Source organism: Lissotriton vulgaris, chromosome 3_1 (genome assembly GCF_964263255.1).
Source record: "Lissotriton vulgaris chromosome 3_1, aLisVul1.2, whole genome shotgun sequence".
Classification (NCBI taxonomy): Eukaryota; Metazoa; Chordata; class Amphibia; order Caudata; family Salamandridae; genus Lissotriton; species Lissotriton vulgaris.
Genome location: NC_141689.1, coordinates 1,427,869,359 through 1,427,889,824, shown reverse-complemented (window position 1 = coordinate 1,427,889,824; position 20,466 = coordinate 1,427,869,359). Strand labels below are relative to the sequence as shown.

General features: G+C 47.5%; 1 protein-coding gene across 1 annotated transcript in view; it reads left to right on the top strand.

The window, feature by feature from the left end:
• The first annotated feature begins 19,342 nt into the window (after positions 1 to 19,342).
• STAP1 (signal transducing adaptor family member 1) overlaps positions 19,343 to 20,466 on the top strand; it is a 512,237-nt gene continuing 511,113 nt past the window's right edge. Inside the window, exon 1 of the mRNA XM_086961918.1 lies at positions 19,343 to 19,641. Within this exon, the coding sequence (XP_086818044.1) occupies positions 19,522 to 19,641 (120 nt within the window). The 5' untranslated portion in view covers positions 19,343 to 19,521. The remainder of the gene's footprint in view (positions 19,642 to 20,466) is intronic.

Below are 20,466 nucleotides of genomic sequence, written 5' to 3'. Positions count from 1 at the left end.
ATATTTATCACCTTCCCTGTGATTCAACGTATACAGATAAAGGGTTATATACATCGTCAGACTACATATAGCCAGAAGTGCAAAACAAAACAGTGTGCAGCGAGCCTCCGAATATGGGTCTTGCCTTATTTTTGTTACAGATCTCCCTCCCTGCAGATCTCTACCTTTCCTTCCCCCACGTAATCAATTCAATAGTCTGCGCTGTAAGTGCATTCAGACTTGGAGCTATTGAGAGTTGGCCCTATACTAGCATACTCCAACCAAGAGGATACATAAACTCTAACAGAATAATCGGCCCACAAATTTGGGTCCTCCATTTCGGTTTGATACAGGATGGCCACATTAGAAGACATAGCCCCTTACAGTGTTACAGATCGAAGTAGCCGCATCTCACACTTAAACAGCTACTCTTCAAGCAAGAGTAGAACGTATGCAGCGTAACCCCTTTGAGATCGGAAGTGGATCTCAAACTCATACCAGTCTTTCAGTTGTTGAATTACCTACACACATTCCCTTAGCACCACCAGAATGGTTTTAAGGGGATCGTAGTAAAGTACAGGCGTTTCTTACACAACTCCTGTTACATTTTACATGAAAATCTAAAGCCTTTACAACCAATCAATCTAGAGTTACTTTTTTAATCTCATAATTAGCGGGAGAAGCAGCACAGTGGGCTGTACCCCTGGCAAGAAGAGACAATCCCCTTTTCTATGACAGGGGCACTTTTAAAATAGACTTTGAAAAGTTCTTCGACAAGAGATCAGCCTCTCTTTCATCTGACAATGAATTGCTTGATTGCGACAAGCAAATGAAGACCTAGTGCTTTATTTAAATGATTTCCCGAGTCTTGTGGCTGAAACTGAATGGCCCTGATGAAAACAAGCTCCCGTATTCTACCAAGGGCTCAAAGAGGAAATAAGAAGAAGTCTGTTTACTCACATTACTTGCTAGAATTCAGGGGAAGTATCTTATATCACCACTTTGAAAGCTCTTTAGCCACTGCTTAAGAGCAGAATTGTCAGGGTGCAGAGGAGGCGATGTAGGAGCAGAATGGGTGCTGTGTGTGAAGAGAGGACAGGAAAAGAGATATGGTAATTAAATAACAACACTGCTTAATCTCAAAATTAATAAATATGTTTACATTTCAAAAGTGGCTAAGCCCTCTGTTAGACCTGGCACCTTGGCGTAGGTCTCCCTTCCATTTTTTGCTGTTGCCACATGTGTTTTCGCTGGTTATAGATGCTTTGGGCACTGTCCCACTGCTGTCCAGTCGTTCTAGAAAGGTTGTTCCTTCAATGGTCATGAATTTCACTTAGCACTATACATAGAATTATTTAAACAAGGTGACAGAATTATATGACAGTGTTTACTTCATCATAGTTTTTATTTTCATTTGATACAGTTCTTCATTTCTCTTTTTTGTAGAAAAAGCATAATTCATCATAAATACATTTCTCAAGTGAATATTTTTTGTTTTTAAGAACCAATACAATTATTAACACACCAATGTTTGAAAATATATACAAAATTATAGTACACAATTAATTTTTAAGAGAACCACCTGATATCAAGCACTCAACTCAATTCACTAGCATACACACATACATACCACAATCAACCCACACTACCAAAAAGGAAAAAAGGGGGGAAAAACTGAGTGTTAATTGACAAGATCAAAAAATGTCAATACTAGGGTCTCAGGATGAATTCGAGACCCCTGCACATGATCGGTCGACGCGCGTTTCGGTGGATAAACCACCTTCCTCAGGACCTTTTTTCTCTTGTGATTCAAGGATATCAGGGGACGATAAAGAACAAGGAGGTTTCTATTTCTTTAATACTCTTTTCCTACCAGGTGAGAAGTGTTAGGACAGGATACATGTTAAAGGGCCGATTGTCAAGGAAGATGAAAACAGACTCCGCGATTTAAGACGTTCGGACTGCAATTGTCGAGACCTCGAAGATTCAATTTTTACGCTACCTGTGCCGTACCGCTGAGGGCATTACCAATCACTAAAAGCCAATTCGATTTACTGGAGAACAGAAAATTACCTTTCAACAGATTGGAGTAATCGGACCCTGTCTTGTATTGCAAACTGGTGCCCTTTAACATGTATCCTGTCCTAACACTTCTCACCTGGTAGGAAAAGAGTATTAAAGAAATAGAAACCTCCTTGTTCTTTATCGTCCCCTGATATCCTTGAATCACAAGAGAAAAAAGGTCCTGAGGAAGGTGGTTTATCCACCGAAACGCGCGTCGACCGATCATGTGCAGGGGTCTCGAATTCATCCTGAGACCCTAGTATTGACATTTTTTGATCTTGTCAATTAACACTCAGTTTTTCCCCCCTTTTTTCCTTTTTGGTAGTGTGGGTTGATTGTGGTATGTATGTGTGTATGCTAGTGAATTGAGTTGAGTGCTTGATATCAGGTGGTTCTCTTAAAAATTAATTGTGTACTATAATTTTGTATATATTTTCAAACATTGGTGTGTTAATAATTGTATTGGTTCTTAAAAACAAAAAATATTCACTTGAGAAATGTATTTATGATGAATTATGCTTTTTCTACAAAAAAGAGAAATGAAGAACTGTATCAAATGAAAATAAAAACTATGATGAAGTAAACACTGTCATATAATTCTGTCACCTTGTTTAAATAATTCTATGTATAGTGCTAAGTGAAATTCATGACCATTGAAGGAACAACCTTTCTAGAACTAATTTTCTCTTTCCCCTCGGTTCCTTGGTCACAACTTATTCTTTGAGGGGGTCCCATCTTTCATGCTGTACCACTGCTGTCCAGTGCCACAATGCAAGTGCTCCTTATGGTAAATTGACGTATGGATTAGTGACTACGTGATTGACTGGTTTGGTTTACTTGTCAGACCCTAGTACAGTGCACTGAATGTGCCCAGGGCTTGGAAGCCAAATACTGCTGGTGGGCTTGCAGCACTGGTTGTGCCACCCACAGAAGCAGCCTGTAAAAGTGTGTCTCAGGTCTGACATTGCAGAGCCATTGTGCAGTCTGGCACTGCCATGTTGACTTGGCAAGTGCACTCACTTGCCAGTCCCTAAACCTTCCCTTTCCTGCATATTAGTCACCCCAATGGTAGGCCTAAGGGCAGGGTGCATTGTAGGTAAAAGGTAGGACATGCCCTGGTGTGTGTGGCATGTCCTAATAGTGAATTACAGCCATTTTCGTTTTTTCACTATTGCAAGGCTACCTGTTCCCCATACGCCAGAATGGGCAGTTTGATTATTACACATTATAATCCTAACTGACTCAGGGAACCAGGTAGAATTTCGAGTTTAGTATGCCTAAACTCAGAATGATAAGATGCATCTTTGAGTGAAGTTGGTTTTAACATTCTGTGTTTGAAAATACCACTTTTAGAAAGTAGGTATGTTCTTGTCTAACTATCCAAGCCTGCCTCTGCATGGTTGTTTATTCCTTGTCTGGTGTTTGAGTGACAGGGGCTGGGGAAATCCAGGAGTCAGGATGAGTCAGCACAGCGCTGAATAGAGAGATCTGCATGTAGATGGGAGGGAGGAGTTGCACCTGGGACCTGAATAGGGCTGTGCCTTCACTCCACAATGCTGGCTCCACCTCCTGTGGTGCGTCTGATGTCCCTGGCCTACAATGTGAAAGGAAAGAAGGAGTCTAGTCAACAAAGTGCTCCAGGACTGACCAGAACTGGTTTGGACTACGCAAAGGCCTCTCTGCCTTTAGAGAACTAAGGGAAAATTAGTATAAAAGAGGGGACCCAAACCCCAGGACTTTAGATCACTTTTGTGAAACAATAAAAAACCTTTGCTGAGGAGAGGAACCAGAGGAACTGAGGGTGAGACTATCCCTAAGCTGAGTGTTGTCTGGGGGATTGGCCTGCAGTGGTTGCCTTACTGTCAAAGAAAGGAGAAAGGATTTTGTGCTACTTGTATTCAACTTGTGAAGGATCTCCAAGGCCTTGATATGGAGCTTGCCTCCTGCTGAAGTCTCAGGGACAACAGACTTCACCCACCAGCTCCCCAAGAGTTCTATTGAAGTGTCTGCCGTAGTGTTGGCCTTTTGAGGGACTGCATGTCGCAAGGAGCTGGAAGCGCGACTCACGAAGAAGAAGCGTGTCACCGTCGCAGCCGCTGTCGTCGCATCACTGAAGAAGGGTGTTGTTGCTGCCGCTGTCGCTTCGCAGAAGCGCCTCACCTCCCTGGAGAAGAGTGTCCCTGTCGCATCAGATGCCGTCGCTTCATCAGAGAAGCGTGTCGCCGCGGCAGCCGCTGTCGTTGCATCACTGAAGAAGGGTGTTGCCAGTGCCACTGTCGCATTGCATCACTGAAGCGTCTCGCATCGCCGGAGAAGAGTGTCGCCGTCGCATCAGACGATGTCGCATCACCGGAGAAGAGTGTCGAAGGGCCTTTCGCGGCTCAGAAGAATTGCTGAGTCACTGCACAGCCGTTGGACATGCACGCATTGTGTCGCATCAAGAAGAAGACGCCATTTTTTTGTTTTATTGCACAGGATCTTCATCGCATCACAGTGCTGCTGGTCGCATCGCCACAGAAGCGCAGTAAGAAACCGACACATCACCTCCTCACGCCGAGAAGAATCGACGAATCCCTTACGTATCAGAAGGAACCTGACGCATCACCGTTCTTGCGTGTAAGGAACCAACGCATCACCTTCCCCGCAACACTTTCATTGTATAGCGTTACGCATCCAAAGGTACATTGAAGTCAAAGTGTTGCATTTTACATCTAAAGAGAACTAAGCTAATTCTACCATTTTTAGAGTACAGTATTGTGGATTTTTGTCATTTGTGGTCTTATGTTAAGTCTATATAAAAATACTTCTTTTTGTACTACAACGTGTGTGGTGTCCATCTGTAGTGTTGTCACTGTGTTACTGTATGTGTTCACAATGCTTTACACACTGCCTCTGAGATAAGCCTGCCTGCTCATGCCAAGCTACCAAGGGGGTGAGCAGGGGTTATTTTAGGAGTATAACCCCTTACCCGGACTAGACGCAAAGGTTCCTATTTGGTTAAAGGTACCTACCTCTGCCAACTAGGACTCCCACTTCTTATTCAAAATTGGGGTATGTGATCTGGTCCTACCCTTTGTGAACCTGGCTTCTTTGGCTGTTGGGGCTGATATGGGAGAGAAGAGATGGCCCTGCATGGCATACTGCAGCTGGGAAGAGCAAAGCAAAATGAGGCAGACTCGTGGAGGAAGGATCCGAATGAGGCTGTTGGGGGCTGCAGCAACTGAAACATCCAGAGTGCCGGAATGGGTGGGCAGAACAAACTGCTTACTCTGCACAGCATAAATGTAAATGAGAAAGAAAACAAACAGGCTCACGTTCCTCTGTATCGTCATGGAGGACGTGGCAGCCATTTTGAATGAGGGAAAGTCCCTTATAGCTAAACTCTCTCAGCAAATAGGATTCGCCTATCAAAACATGAGTTATGCTCCAGTTAATGTGCGCAGTAAGCATATATCATGGTGTTGTACTATTTTCGCAGGTAGTACAGTTTTTCACTAGTGGGTTTAGGCAGGTGTATTGTGGGAATTTGAGTTGTTAGGTGGAGCGCTGGAAAATAACGCGTGCAGAGAGTGGGGAAGCAGCCATGTGTTAGCAATTAACATCATGATTCTAGCCTATTTAAGAGCTAGTGTGTGTGAGTTAAGGTAATACAGTTCATTGGTCCGGAGGTACGAGGGATTGACAAGCTAAAGGAAAGAAGCATGAGGAGGTGAGATGGTTGCAAGCTGTTTTTTGCCAGTGAGAGGAGCGAGAGATGGGGTTAAGAAGGGGGAGGGGACCACAGGATGGAGTGGGTTTATGAAGATAAGCGTGAAATGGGGTTCATGAGGTGGAGGGAGTCAAACGATGGAGAGGGTTAATGGCGATACGGGTGAGGGTTTAGTTAGTTTATAATAAACTTCGCTTTTTAGAGAACCACATGGCCATTTGGTGTAAGTGAGGGAGGTGATTAAGGGAGAGGGATGGGAAGCACTATGTTATAGTAAGGGTGGGAATTAGTTTAAAGGCAGAATTGGTTTGGGTAATTGGGGTTTAGTTAGGAGCAGCGTAGGCTGTGAGGGGGTATGCAGGGGGTTATGGGTTTACACCAGGGGTCTCCAAACCGGACCTGGAGGGCCGGATCCATGCCAGATTTTTAAAATTACTACATGTATCTCAATGGGGATATCCAAAACATCTGGCATGGATCCGGCCCTCCAGGACCGGTTTGGACAAATACCGTTTTGTATTTATGTCCATAAGTACGTAGTATTGAAGATTGGTCTGTGAAACTGTTTATTTTATCTGTTTTAGGATTCCCTGACGAAGAGCCTTATGGGCTCGAAATGCATTGGAAGAAAAAAAACATTATGCTTACTTTCAAATCTATTTTGTGATCAATTTGGACGTACCATTGTACGAAGCCCAGCATGTCATACAGTCGGTATTGGAAATGTTTAATAAAGATTGCAGATTGACTCACGCTGTCTCTGTTGTGATGAAGAGAACTAAGGAAATGTTTTAAAATATGGTTGGCTAACGGCAAGCGAATACTGCTTTACTCTGGAACACCGGGACGAATTGGATACTTTGGCGGTATAGGTTCCCGTTCCCCGCAGTGCGACAGTAATGAGCACGAGAAGAGTGCTTTGTTTTGGACACAATTGTATTTGCAGTGGTGGGGGCGATCCACAGCACTGATCGCACCCACTATTCAAAAAGACTTAAAGCATGGGGGCATATTAAGGAAAGGAGTGCATGCTCAGACAATGGTGGTTAACTTTCTAGAAGTGGCATTTCCAGAATTGTAATCTAAAACAGCACTTTATCATAAATAAGGATTTTTTTAAATTAAGATTCTAGAGACACCAACCCTGAACTAGTTATACTAGCCCTGGGCACATATAGTGCAACTTTACTAGGGACTTATGAGTAAATTAAATATGTCAATTGGGTAAGAGCCAATGTTACCCTGTTTTAGGGAAAGAGCACCAGTATTTTAGCACTGGTTAGCGTAGATAAAGTGGGCAGAACCTAATGGCAAGCAAAAATGAAATTAGCAAAAACGGGAGGTCTGAAGGCAAAAAGCTAGGGGGAAATTACGACAAGGATGCCAGGTCTAACAATCTGCCGCAAGACATGTATCTTCATTTATTGAACAAAATAACCTTCTCTCAGATTACCAAAGCAGATTATGGTATGGCTGTGGCACTGATGCAGCACTCATTTCCACAGTGGATGATTTTAAATCGACATTGGATTCAAAGGAAGTACTGGCACACTTAGTACTTGAACTCTCCCTTGCATATGATTCTGCTCATTACTCCAAGCTTCTACAGAGACTTGGAACTGGACAATTCTTCCTCACAAAAGTTTGCATCGATAGTACAGCAAGACCTCTACATTCTAGGCTGGCAGCTCTGCTCATAATACTTTCAGATAAAGATAGCACAACTAATTTTTACCAGCTGTCAGCCGCCGTCCTTGCAGGTAACAGCAGTGGGGCCGAGTAAGGGGGGATTTCGAGGGATGATGCAGAGGGAAAATAAATTAAATAATTATTTTTCACTCTGCATTGTCCCTCAAAAACCCCTCTTACGCAGCCCCACTGCCCCACCGCTGTTACCTGCACAGACCACGGCTGCCAGCTCTCTAATAACAGCCTGGTGCATTCATGCCCAGATGTGGATCATTTATCCAACATAAATGGGAACTGTTGAATGTGGCATGCTAACAGCAATTATTTCATTTTTTGTGTGTAGCACAGATGCATGGTAGTGCAATTTCATGCAACAATATTAGCAACTCACTGGCACACATTTACTCTCGGGAGACTGGAAAAGTACTTCAGGTATTGAACCTGTGACTTTCCTGTTACACATCCTCAACTTAACATGTGATAACCCACTAAGCCTGATACTTTGAGACCTGAAAATAAGAGCAGCCTCAAGGATAAATGTTTTGGAACCTATCAGTGGTTAAATTAAAATTGTTCCTGAAGTCGGCAAAAGGCAAGGATAGTTTTAGTAGGGCTGGAAATGATGACTAATTCACAAGCAAATTGTCTGCCACAGAAGGAATCAACACAGTGGCAAAAAAAGTTGTTATCTTGAAATAACCTGAAAAACAAATTGTGAATGGGCTTGGGACTAAAATATGAAGAAGTTGCTTTTAACTTGCCAATGCGCTCAATCTGCCTTTTAAAAGAACACTGTCAGAGGCCTAGGAACAGGGTGAAATCGACAAAAACATTCTTTTTCTATTATTGGTTTGTTTAAATTGCAGATGCTCACATCTCATATTAGCTATGAGGATAGCTCTGCCCCATTGCTTGAAATGTTTGTCTTATCCCAATGCTAGCAGCATGGGTTGCATCTCCCCCCTCCACCTCCAAAGTTCAAGTCTGGTTGCCCCCTGATCCCCTGGTAAGGAGAATATGCTACATTTATCCGTCTACTACCCTTTTTCAATTCAAATAATAGACTCCCATGTCCATCACTCAAATTCATTACATATATCCCTATACTCATTCACAACTAATCCTTTTTGGGTTCTGGAGTAGCGTGCTACTTGCTGGCCTAGTCAGGGGTGCTAGGCTTTATTAAAGTCAATTACAATTACAGGAGATAAGATGAACAAGCTTGGACAAGGAAAACCATAGAATAAGGAGCAAGCAACTGAGAGTGACAATAAAGGCAACCAATAGGCAATGGGTGGGCTGTAAAGCCCTGGAAGATTTTGGTAAGCCCAGAATAGATTTTTGGCAATCAAATTGTGTGTGTTGTCTTGTAGGCAAACGGCACTGGCAGAGCCAATAGGTCTTGCTTTTTTGGACGTATTGGATTTGCCAATGTAGTCTGCGAAGCAAACATGCTTTTCATCCGTGCTGGAAAGTGTCGGCAAAAAAGATGCTTTGATGTGATGGCTGTGAGTCATCCTGTAGGCACAGGATGTGTCACTCACCATTCATCATTTACAGCTCCAAAATGACCCCACTTGGATTGGTAAATAAATATATATTTTCTAGTGTAAAAACACCAAATAAATATAACAAACATTTGCAATGCAATAGGTCTCGCATTAGGAAAGTTTGAGCTATTGGTCTTGTAAATGACACATTTTTTATTTATGTGTTGGTTTTGAAAATAGCGAAATTAATAGCTTTGCCATTTGCAATGCCAATACTTTTATCATTTGCAAATGTGACACCTATAGCATTTGTAATGCAACATGTTTTGTATTTATGTGACTTAGATGTATTGATATTACAAATAACAATGGCTTTTAATTTTTCTAAATAATTAATACTTAAATAAAAGTTATTGTAATTTATAATGGCAATAGCTTAAACTTTTGTAAATAACTTTTGTGAAGATTATGTTCAGTGTATTTTATTGTAACGAAAATCCAAGAACAGAAGTGAAATATTAACATCTTTTTATGACATTTGTAATAAAGCTTGAAACATTGAGAGAAAAAATTTGAACCAGTTGTTGTTGAATGGTTGCACGGATTGATGCTGTGTTGGCGCTCAGGGATGTTGTGGTGGCGACGAGTGATGCTGTGGCGTTCAGTGATGCTGTGGTGGCGCATAGTGATGTTGTGGTGCCCCTGAGTGATGCTGTGGTACCCCTGAGTGATGCTGTGGTGATGCAATAGTTAGAGTGAGTGTGATAGATAGCTAGAGGGAGGGCGAAAGATAGCTAGAGGGAGGGCGATAGATGTAATGTAATGTAATGTAAAAATCACTTATATCGCACAAAAACTGTCACCCTACGGGTATCCTGGCGCTTTTAGAAATGGTGATGGTCAGCACGTTACCAGCCCGTAATAGGCAGTGAAAGAACTAGTTTTCCTTCCTAGGAAACAACCAGGTTTTCAGATACTTTCTGAAAACAGGTCCATGAACTGGCCTGTCTGATGGTATGGGGCAGCTAGAGGGAGGGTGAAAGATAATTAGAGTGAGGGCGAAAGATAGATAGCGTGAGGGCGATAGGTAGATAGCGTGAGGGCGATAGATAGAGTGAGGGCGATAGATAGATGTGTGTGGTTGTGTGTGTGGTTGTGTGTGGTTGTGTGTGTGGTTGTGTGTGTGGTTGTGTGTGTGGTTGTGTGTGTGGTTGGCTGTGCGTGTGGCTGTGCGTGTAGCTGTGCGTGTGGCTGAGCGTGTGGCTGAGCGTGTGGCTGAGTGTGTGGTTGAGCGTGTGGTTGAGCGTGTGGTTGAGCGTGTGGTTGAGCGTGTGGTGAGCGTGTGGTTGAGCGTGTGGTGAGCGTGTGGTTGAGCGTGTGGTTGAGCGTGTGGTTGTGCATGTGGTTTTGCATGTGGTTGTGCGTGTAGTTATGTTTGTGTGTGGGGTGATGTTTGTGTGTGGGGTAATGTTTGTGTGTGGGGTGATGTTTGTGTGAGTTAAAGAAGGAGGTGGGGTGGAAGAGAGCAGCAGATCAGCACAGGAGAAGAGAAGAGAACAAGGAGTTAGAGAAGGAGGTGGGTGGAAGAGAGGAACAGATCAGCACAGCAGAAGAGAACAGGGAGTTAAAGAAGGAGGTGGGGTGGAAGAGAGCAGCAGATCAGCACAGGAGAAGAGAATAGAACAGGGAGTAAGAGAAGGAGGCGGGTGGAAGAGAGCAGCAGATCAGCACGGGAGAACAGAACAGGGAGTTAAAGTAGGAGGAGGGTGGAAGAGAGTAGGAGATCAGCACAGGAGAAGAGAAGAGAACAGGGAGTTAAAGAAGGATGTGGGGTGGAAGAGAGCAGCAGATCAGCACAGGAGAAGAGAACAGGGAGTTAAAGAAGGAGGCGGTGGAAGAGACAGAAGATTAGCACAGGAGAAAAGAACAGAGTTAAAGAAGGAGGCGGGGTGGAAGAGAACAGCAGATCAGCATGGGAGAAGAGAACAGGGAGTTAGAGAAGCAGGTGGTGGAAGGAAACAGCAGATCAGCACAGGAGAAAAGAACAGAGTTCAAGAAGGAGGCGGGGTGGAAGAGAGCAGCAGATCAGCACAGGTGAAGAGACCATGGATATAAAGAAGAAGGCGGGTGGAAGAGAGCAGCAGATCAGCGTGGGAGAAGAGAACAAGGAGTTGGAGAGGGAGGTGGGTGGAAGAGAGCAGCATAACAGCGCAGCAAAAGAGAACATAGAGTTAAAGAAGGAGGCGGGTGGAAGAGAGCAGCAGATCAGCACAGGTGAAGAGAACAGGGAGTTAAAGAAGGAGGCGGGTTGGAAGAGAGCAGCAGATCAGCACAGGAGAAGAGAAGAGAACAGGGAGTTAGAGAAGGAGGCAGGGTAGGAGAGCGCAGCAGATCAGCACAGGTGAAGAGTACATGGATATAAAGAAGGAGGTGGGGTGGAAGAGAGCAGCAGTTCAGCACAGGAGAAGAGAACAGGGAGTTAAGGAAGGAAGCGGGTGGAAGAGAACAACATATTAGCACAGGAGAAGAGAACAGGGAGTTAGAGAAGGAGGCGGGGTGAAAGAGAACAGCAGATCAGAACCGAAGAAGAGAAGCGAACAGGGAGTTAAAGAAGGAGCTGGGGTGGACGAGAGAAGCAGATCAGCACAGGAGAAGATAACAGGGAGTTACAGAAGGAGGCGGGTAGAAGAGAACAGCAGATCAGCACAGGAGAAGAGACCAGGGAGTTAAAGAAGGAGGTGGGGTGGATGAGAGCAGCAGATCAGCACAGGAGAAGAGAACATGGAGTTAAAGAAGGAGGCGGCGTGGAAAAGAACAGCAGATCAGCAAAAGAGAACAGAGAGTTAAAGAAGGAGGCGGTGGAAGAGAACAGCAGATCAGCACAGGAGAAGAGAAGAGAACAGGGAGTTAGAGAAGGAGGTGGGTGGAAGAGAGGGAGGGCGATAGATAGAGGGAGGGTGGGCGATAGAGTGAGGGCGATAGATAGAGGGAGGGCGATAGATAGAGGGAGGGCGATAGATAGAAGGAGGGCGATAGATAGAGGGAGGGCGATAGATAGAGGGAGGGAGGGGGATAGATAGAAGGAGGGCTATCGATATAGAGGGAGGGCGATAGATAGATAGAGTGAGGGAGGGCGATAGATAAGAGTGACGGAGGGCGATAGATAAGAGTGAGGGAGGGCGATAGATAAGAGTGAGGGAGGGCAATAGATAAGAGTGAGGGAGGGCAATAGATAGATAGAGGTAGGGCGATAGAGTGAGTGAGGGCGGTAGAGTGAGTGAGGGCGGTAGAGTGGTAGAGTGAGGGCGGTAAAGTGAGGGCGGTAAAGTGAGGGCGGTAGAGTGAGGGTGGTAGAGTGAGGGCGGTACAGTGAGGGTGGGCGGTAGAGGGAGGGCAGTAGTGTGAGGGCAGTAGAGTGAGGGCAGTAGAGTGGTGATGGTGTGTGAGAGGGTGAGGGTGTGTGAGGGTGTGTGTGAATGAGGGTGTGTGAGGGTGTGTGAGAGTGAGGGGGTGTGAGGGTGGGTGAGGGTGAGGGGTGTGAGGGTGTGAGTGTGCGGGGGAGTGAGTGTGCGGGGGTGTGTGGTGTGAGGGAGTGGGGGTGTGAGGGAGTTTGAGAGTAAGGGGATGTGAGGGTGAGGGGGGTGAGGGGGTGTGAGGATGAGGGGGTGCGAGGGTGAGGGGGTGCAAGGGTGTGTGAGGGTGAGAGGGTGTGTGAGGGTGAGAGGGTGTGTGAGGGTGTGGGAGGGTGAGAGGGGGTGTGAGGGTGAGAGGGGGTGTGAGGGTGAAAGGGGGTGTGAGGGTGAAAGGGGTGTGAGGGTGAGAGGGGGTCTGAGGGGGTTGAGGGTGAGAAGGGGTGAGAGTGTGTGCGAGGGTGAGAGAGTGTGAGTGAGGGTGTGTGAGGGTGAGGGTAAAGGTGAGGGGGTGTGAGGGTAAGGGTGAGGGGGTGTGAGGGTAAGGGTGAGGGGGTGTGAGGGTGAAGGTATGTGAGGGTGTGTGAGGTTGAGAGGGTGTGTGGGTGAGGGTATGTGAGGGTGAGGATGAGGGGGGTGAGAGGGTGAGTGAGGGTGAGGGGGTGGGAGGGTGGGTGAGGGGGTGAGAGGGTGTGTGAGGGTGAGAGGGTGTGTGAGGGTGTGTGAGGGTGAGAGAGGGTGAGAGGGTGTGTGAGGGTGAGTGAGGGTGAGAGGGCGGGTGAGGGGCTGTGAGGGTGAGAGGGCGGGTGAGGGTGAGAGAGGGGCTGTGAGGGTGAGAGGGGGTGTGAGGGTGAGAGGGGGTGAGAGTGAGTCAGAGTGTGAGAGAGTGTGAGTGAGGGTGTATGAGGGTGAGGGTAAGGGTGATGGGGTGTGAGGGGGTGTGGGCTTGAGGGGGTGTGTGGGTGAGGGTATGTGAGGGTGAGGAGGTGTGAGGTTGAGAGGGTGTGAGGTTGAGGGGGTGTGAGGTTGAGGGGATGTGAGGTTGAGGCTGTGTGAGGGTATGTGAGGGTGAGGGGGTGTGAGGTTGAGGGGGTGTGAGGTTGAGGGTGTGTGAGGGTGAGGGGGTGTGAGGGTGGGGTGTGTGAGGGTGAGTGAGGGTGTGTGGGTGAGTGAGGGTGTGTGAAGGTGAGGGGGCTGAGGGGGTGTGAGGGTGCTGAAGGGACGTGAAATAGCGTGTCCCATCTGTGATGTACTGGTCGGTGAAATAACGTGTTTTGCGAGTGCTGAAGGGGACCTTATAAGTGTTGAGTCACAGATATTGGCAACGTTTGTAAGGTATGTTGTAGAGCAACGTATCTGCTGTGTTCAGTACTGTAAAGTTTGTGTGCAAGTTGTGCTTAGTATAGTGACGTGAGGGCAGTGGCATGGTGTGGAATGTCGTGGTGAGTAGTGATATGATGTGTAATGTTTTTAAAATTAAATACTTTTTTTGTTGTGTGTTATTTTTCTATATTTACTGCTCAATAAAATATTAACCTATGGACGGGCTGGAACATTGTGTATGGTATTTCCACCGAAAACAAAGTGAATGCTCTTTGTTGTACTTACTGTACTGCAAATGCTGGTAAATGAAAGCCAACGTGAATATCTATTTAGCAGTGAAACTTGTATGTGTTTGCGCATTACCTTGCAATCCGCACCTTCGTTTAGCTTGCAAATCTAGTAAGTGAGGAAGGGGGCGGGAGTAAAGACAGCAGGGACAATGGGCGGGAGTGAAGAGATCACAGACAACTTTGTAAAGAGGCAACGGGCAACGGAAGGGAGTAAAGAGATCACAGACAACGGGTGGGGGCGGGAGTAAATAGGGCACGGACAACGGGCGGGGGGAGGGAGTAAAGAGATCACGGACAACGGGTGGGGGGCGGGAGTAAAGACAGCAGGGACAATGGGAGGGAGGCAGGAGTAAAGAGATCACGGACAACGGGTGGGGGGCGGGAGTAAAGACAGCAGGGACAATGGGAGGGAGGCAGGAGTAAAGAGATCACGGACAACGGATGGGGGCGGGAGTGAAGAGATCACGGACAACGGGTGGGGGGTGGGAGTAAAGACAGCAGGGACAATGGGAGGGAGGCAGGAGTAAAGAGATCACGGACAACGGGTGGGGGGCGGGAGTAAAGACAGCAGGGACAATGGGAGGGAGGCAGGAGTAAAGAGATCAGGGACAACGGGAGGGAGGCAGGAGTAAAGAGATCACGGACAACGGGTGGGGGGCGGGAGTAAAGACAGCAGGGACAATGGGAGGGAGGCAGGAGTAAAGAGATCACGGACAACGGGTGGGGGGCGGGAGTAAAGACAGCAGGGACAATGGGAGGGAGGCAGGAGTAAATAGATCACGGACAACGGGTGGGGGCGAGAGTAAAGACAGCAGGGACAATGGGAGAGAGGCAGGAGTAAAGAGATCACGGACAACAGGTGGGGGGCGGGAGTGAAGAGATCACAGACAACGGGTGGGGGGCGGGAGTAAAGACAGCAGGGACAATGGGAGGGAGGCAGGAGTAAAGAGATCACGGACAACGGATGGGGGCGGGAGTAAAGACAGCAGGGACAATGGGAGGGAGGCAGGAGTAAAGAGATCAGGGACAACGGGGTGGGGCGGGAGTAAAGACAGCAGGGACAATGGGAGGGAGGCAGGAGTAAAGAGATCACGGACAACGGGTGGGGGGCGGGAGTAAAGACAGCAGGGACAATGGGAGGGAGGCAGGAGTAAAGAGATCACGGACAACGGGTGGGGGGCGGGAGTGAAGAGATCACGGACAATGGAAGGGAGGCAGGAGTAAAGAGATCACGGACAACGGGTGGGGGGCGGGAGTAAAGACAGCAAGGACAATGGGAGGGAGGCAGGAGTAAAGAGATCACGGACAACAGATGGAGGCGGGAGTGAAGAGATCACGGACAACGTGTGGGGGACGGGAGTAAAGACAGCAGGGACAATGGGAGGGAGGCAGGAGTAAAGAGATCACGGACAACGGGTGGGGGCAGGAGTAAAGACAGCAGGGAAAATGGGAGGGAGGCAGAAGTAAAGAGATCACGGACAACGGGTGGGGGGCGGGAGTGAAGAGATCTCGGACAACGGGTGGGGGGCGGGAGTAAATAGGGCACGGACAACGGGTGGGGGTCAAGACTGATTTGCATAATGCTGGGTCTGAACTGAGGTGTCATGGGGAGCACAAGAACAATGGATTTAATCCAGATCTGTGACTGGGGGTCAATGTATGAATCATTCAGCATTCCATCCATCATTCAGGTTATAAATGGTCAGCAAAGTTAGTAAAGGTTCGTGCATGAGTAGCATGGAAGCAGAGATACGTATGCTTCATACATGTTCAGAGCAGATGAATGTCAGCAGGTCATACATGGGCTGTTACTCCTGGTTCATACGTGGTCTGGCTTGGAAGCTCGTGGGTTACACATTGTATGGCATGGATGTCCATGGTTTATACATGGTACGACATGCATAGCAATCATTTATACTTACTTATAAGCGGTGTCAATTATCCATATGCAGTCACTATGGCTGTTTATGTCTCATGTGGGACCAGCAGAGATGTCCTTGTGTGATACGCAATCAGCAGTGACGTACATTGTCTATACATGATAAGTGGGGATGATTGTCGGCAGATTATAAACCGCCATGAAGGTCACGCTGGGTTGATGCACACTGGGCGTGGACGTACATGATGTAGACATTGTAAGTTTGGTTATCCATGGTTTAGGAACGCTTACATTGATGTATATGTATTGTTTATACTTAAGGAGCGTAGAGGTTTATGGTTTATTAATGGTCATACCCAGGTCCGGTAGCTCAGTGGACTAATGCGTCCCCTCCAGGAGTCTGTGTTTGGGCCAATGGCCAAAGGTCCACACAACCTTTCATCCTTACAAGAATGATAAAATGAGTACCACTGAGTTGGATAACAAACGCACCTGTTATTTAGTGCTAAGATGTCCCAGGGGATGAATGCGTGATTGATAAATGTATGATATGCTATGGTATGTTATGGCATGTTATGTCATGTAATGTTATGCTATGTTATGTTATGTAATGTTATGATATGTTATGTTCTCATGGAGGGAGGTGGTTTATATAGACTTTCAATTAATTTCAACACTTTATATACTTTATACAATGTCAGCCTGGACGCCTGTCACTTACCTTTGTTGGTCCCGCCCATTTCAGCTGGAGGCTCAGCTCACACTCTGTATTTCCTGTCTGTGCTAACATGCCATTCACATGACCTTCACATGAGCAAGGGTCCTTCCTGTTCTCTCCCTCCATCAGCACTGGCAGTGACAGTACCAGGTGCCACTGTTGTGTTCCCAGCCCCGTCCCAGGGTCATGCAGCAGACCACGTGACGTACACGGGCAACGGGCGGGAGTAAAGAGATGACGGACAACGGGTGGGGGGCGGGAGTAAATAGGGCACGGACAACGGGTGGGGGCGGGAGTAAATAGGGCACGGACAACGGGTGGGGGGCGGTAGTAAAGACAGCAGGGACAATGGGAGGGAGGCGGGAGTAAAGAGATCACGGAAAACGGGTGGGGGGCGGGAATAAAGAGATCACGGACAACGGGCGGGGGGAGGAAGTAAAGAGATCACGGACAACGGGTGGGGGGCGGAAGTGAAGACAGCAGGGACAATGGGAGGGAGGCGGCAGTAAAGAGATCATGGACAACGGGCAGGGGGAGGAAGTAAAGAGATCACGGACAACGGGTGGGGGGCGGGAGTAAAGACAGCAGGGACAATGGGAGGGAAGCGGGAGTGAAGATATCACGGAAAACGGGCGGGAGTAAAGAGATAACGGACAAGGGGGGGAGGGAGTAAAGAGATCACGGACAAGGGGGGGGAGGGAGTAAATAGGGCACGGACAACGTCGCATGGAAAACAAACGGAAGAGAAAGCACGCCTGTTCCTCTGGGAAAGGTGTTGTTGCAGCAGGCCTAGGCAAACACACCGCTCATCCACCAAGGCCTGGAAGACATTGGGGCCGAGGTGACAAGGGAAGGGGTCAGAAAAAACACAGAGCTCCTACTGCTCCAGCAACAGGAAGGAAACAACGGACATGCACTGGTAGGCGTGGGCTGTAACGGAGCCCCTAAAAACACAACTAACCACCCTAATACCCATCATCGCTCAGTGCCTGCCTTCCCAGTGCGGCCCTGCTGAAGGGAGGGAGCGAGCGAAGGATAATGTCGTGATTGTGCGAGCATGCGCCTCAGCTGTACGGGCGCACACTCAGTCACGCTGTGCGTGGTTCCGTGTACCGTGAGCGGGCACATTGGACGTCTAGGAAACTCGTCATCTGCGAAGCCAGCGGAAGATTTGCAGGTGCGTGATCATGGAGAACCCCGCCTGCTGCCAAGCCTGAGCCGCTGACACACACCTGAGGAGGAAAGACCGACCTGGAGAGCAGCGGGGGAGTCCTGAGTCAGCCCGGTGAGTAGGGGGGACGTTTTTTTGGTGCATCAGGCTAGCGAGACAGAGATGGGCACTTGGAGTGTATGGATGTGCGTGTATGACTGTGTGTGTGTGCGTGTGAGCAGGTTGGGGGGGTGCGCCTGTGTGTGTGAGCGTGTGTGTGCTTGCGTGTGTGTGGTTGTGCGCGCGCACGCGACTGAGAGAGGCATGGCTGGCATCTGGAGATGTGCACAGCTCCAGGGGGCGGGGCATGCGCGTCAACGCTGTGAAATCGCCGCGCGTGCCCCTGTCTACGTCCCTTGAGAGCCGACTTAATAACAATAGGTCTCGAGCGAGACCTAAAAATGGACTTCCGGAGAAAAAAGAGGCAGGGGTGAGGGGAAGCGGGTGGCAGAAGGAGGTTAAAAGCAGTACAGGTGAGGGACAGCAACAGAGGTGTGGGGGAGATAAACAAAATAGAGAGAACAACACAGAGGTTTTGTGCTTGGGGGAGAAGCACACAAAAGAGAGAGAGCAACTCAGGGATGGGAGAGAAGCACACAAGGGAGGGAGCAGCACAGAGTGCTGGGGCAGGTATTTGGTGCACAAAGAACCACACTAGCAAGAGAACTAGAACACACATGCTCTCCCATGCAGCGCTTAGCCAAAATAAAAGCTAAATTGTTTACTAAAAGCCAACAATGGAAGAATACAAGTCAGCCAATCAAATGGATGGCAAACAGGTTAATGTCTAGAGGAGGGACAAACACAAGTAGAGAAACGAATAAAGAGCAAGTAAGCAAGACTGTAAATAAAGCCAGCCAATGATAAGCAATGGGTACGCAATGTTTGGGCTTTAAGTCAACCTAAAATGTCCCTAGGGAAGGAGAAAACACAGCAGCTCCAGCATACGTCGCCATCTCGTGGTATGTTAGGTGCCATGAATAAACAGGGCAAGTTTGTTTTAACCTCTCTAAAAAAACATTTTGCAGCAGGAGCTAGGGTCCCTGTAAGAGCGCAGCCCAGGGAATAATGCATCATGCTCTGGTATTTCGTCTGCTGCCTCAAGATGAAAGAACTGGGTTGGAGAAATAACCCCAGCCTGGGGTGATAATGCAGTTGAACACACTCAAACAATAGGGATGGAAGCACTCCTTTCCACAGCCCAGCTACCGCAGGTAAATCAGCAGAGTCGGGGAACCTACCTGAACCCCCCTGCAGGGAAGCCACGCCTCGCTTAAAGGTTAGCTTTGCTTGCTGCTTTCAACATTGGCGCCATGGAACGTTTCAGTTTTTAATAAGAACTAATTTGATCACTCTTCAGGCAATGACACTAAAACCGGATACATTATCAGGATCTGCTTGCTGAGAATTTAAAGTTCAAAACTAAGCTCAATTTCACATAAAAGCAATGAGCCGCAGAGTGCTTCTAAATATGAATTACCCTTTGCCCCCGTTACTAATTTTCAACGCGTTTCCTGTCCGCGTCCGCCAGGGGGCGCAGGCTGTGTACCTGTGGGCTATGTTTACCTGTTGCCAGGTCCCATTGTCAGGCCGAGGGGTGGGACGGACTGTTGAAGTCCAAGGTAAGAAGAGGAAGGCGAGGTTAGTTAGTTGCTGTGCCGGCCGAGAAGGGGAGAGCAGACACGGAGGCGGCCGAGCTGGAGGAAGCGGCGTGAAGGGGAGAAAGAAGGGAAGCTCTGCAGGAACTCTAGGGCAGGACCATGGCAGCCCCTGTGCCCCCTCGGGCTGCGCCCAGGAAGGTGTTCCAGGAAAGGCAGAGAATCACATCAATGCCCTTGTACTACGACGGCTTCTTGTGTGTGAAGCGTGCCAGGCAACAGGTGAGCAGCTCGGTTGCACCAGAAGTCTAGACAGTGTGCTGTGAGATCAAGATACAAACAGCTCCTCTATGCGAAGCTTTTCCACTTTGGATTCACTTTTACAAGTGTCTTTAACCACGTGCAATACGCTGTGGACAATATATTTTTACAGCTATGTGTCTTATATTTAATTTAGTCCTCTGTGCTCCCTGTAATGAAGGGTCTTTTGCGAGGTTACAACTGTAACTCAGCAGTTTAATGTGTATGAGGTTCACGCACAGCTAGTCCGTGCACGCGCTCCCGCTGTGTTGTAAGTACATCTAATGCTTGAAATTAGATGCGTTTGTGGAAATCCCCTCTCTGTAAGTCAGTGAGACAGGATCTTAACCGAGAATTATGAACCGTAGCAGGTGCTGTAAACATATACAGGGAAAGACTGGCTTCCCAGCACCACACATTCTGGGTGCAGCGAGGATTAGAACTGAGGTTTTCCAAAGGGAAAATCAAAAAGTTTTTCTTCTAACATTAACAAGAAAGTAATTTATTGATTACTTTTTATTTTTATTTTTTTATTATTGATTTTTACAAGAATAACGGGTTACAGTGCAGTATATGTTGATACACATATATAAAATGACTATACATCATGCATGTACTTAAATACAAAGCCAACACCAGTTACAATAGGTGAATATCACAGCTGACAGACAGTTACAACGGGTTCAGTACCTCATCTATCTCTAAAGCATCTCTCCTGGCCTCAATGGGCGCGTTCAGTGGCTGTGAGGGTACTGGCGTGGCGGAGTATCTGGTATGTCCCAGAGGTACACGTGTAGTGGTTGCCAT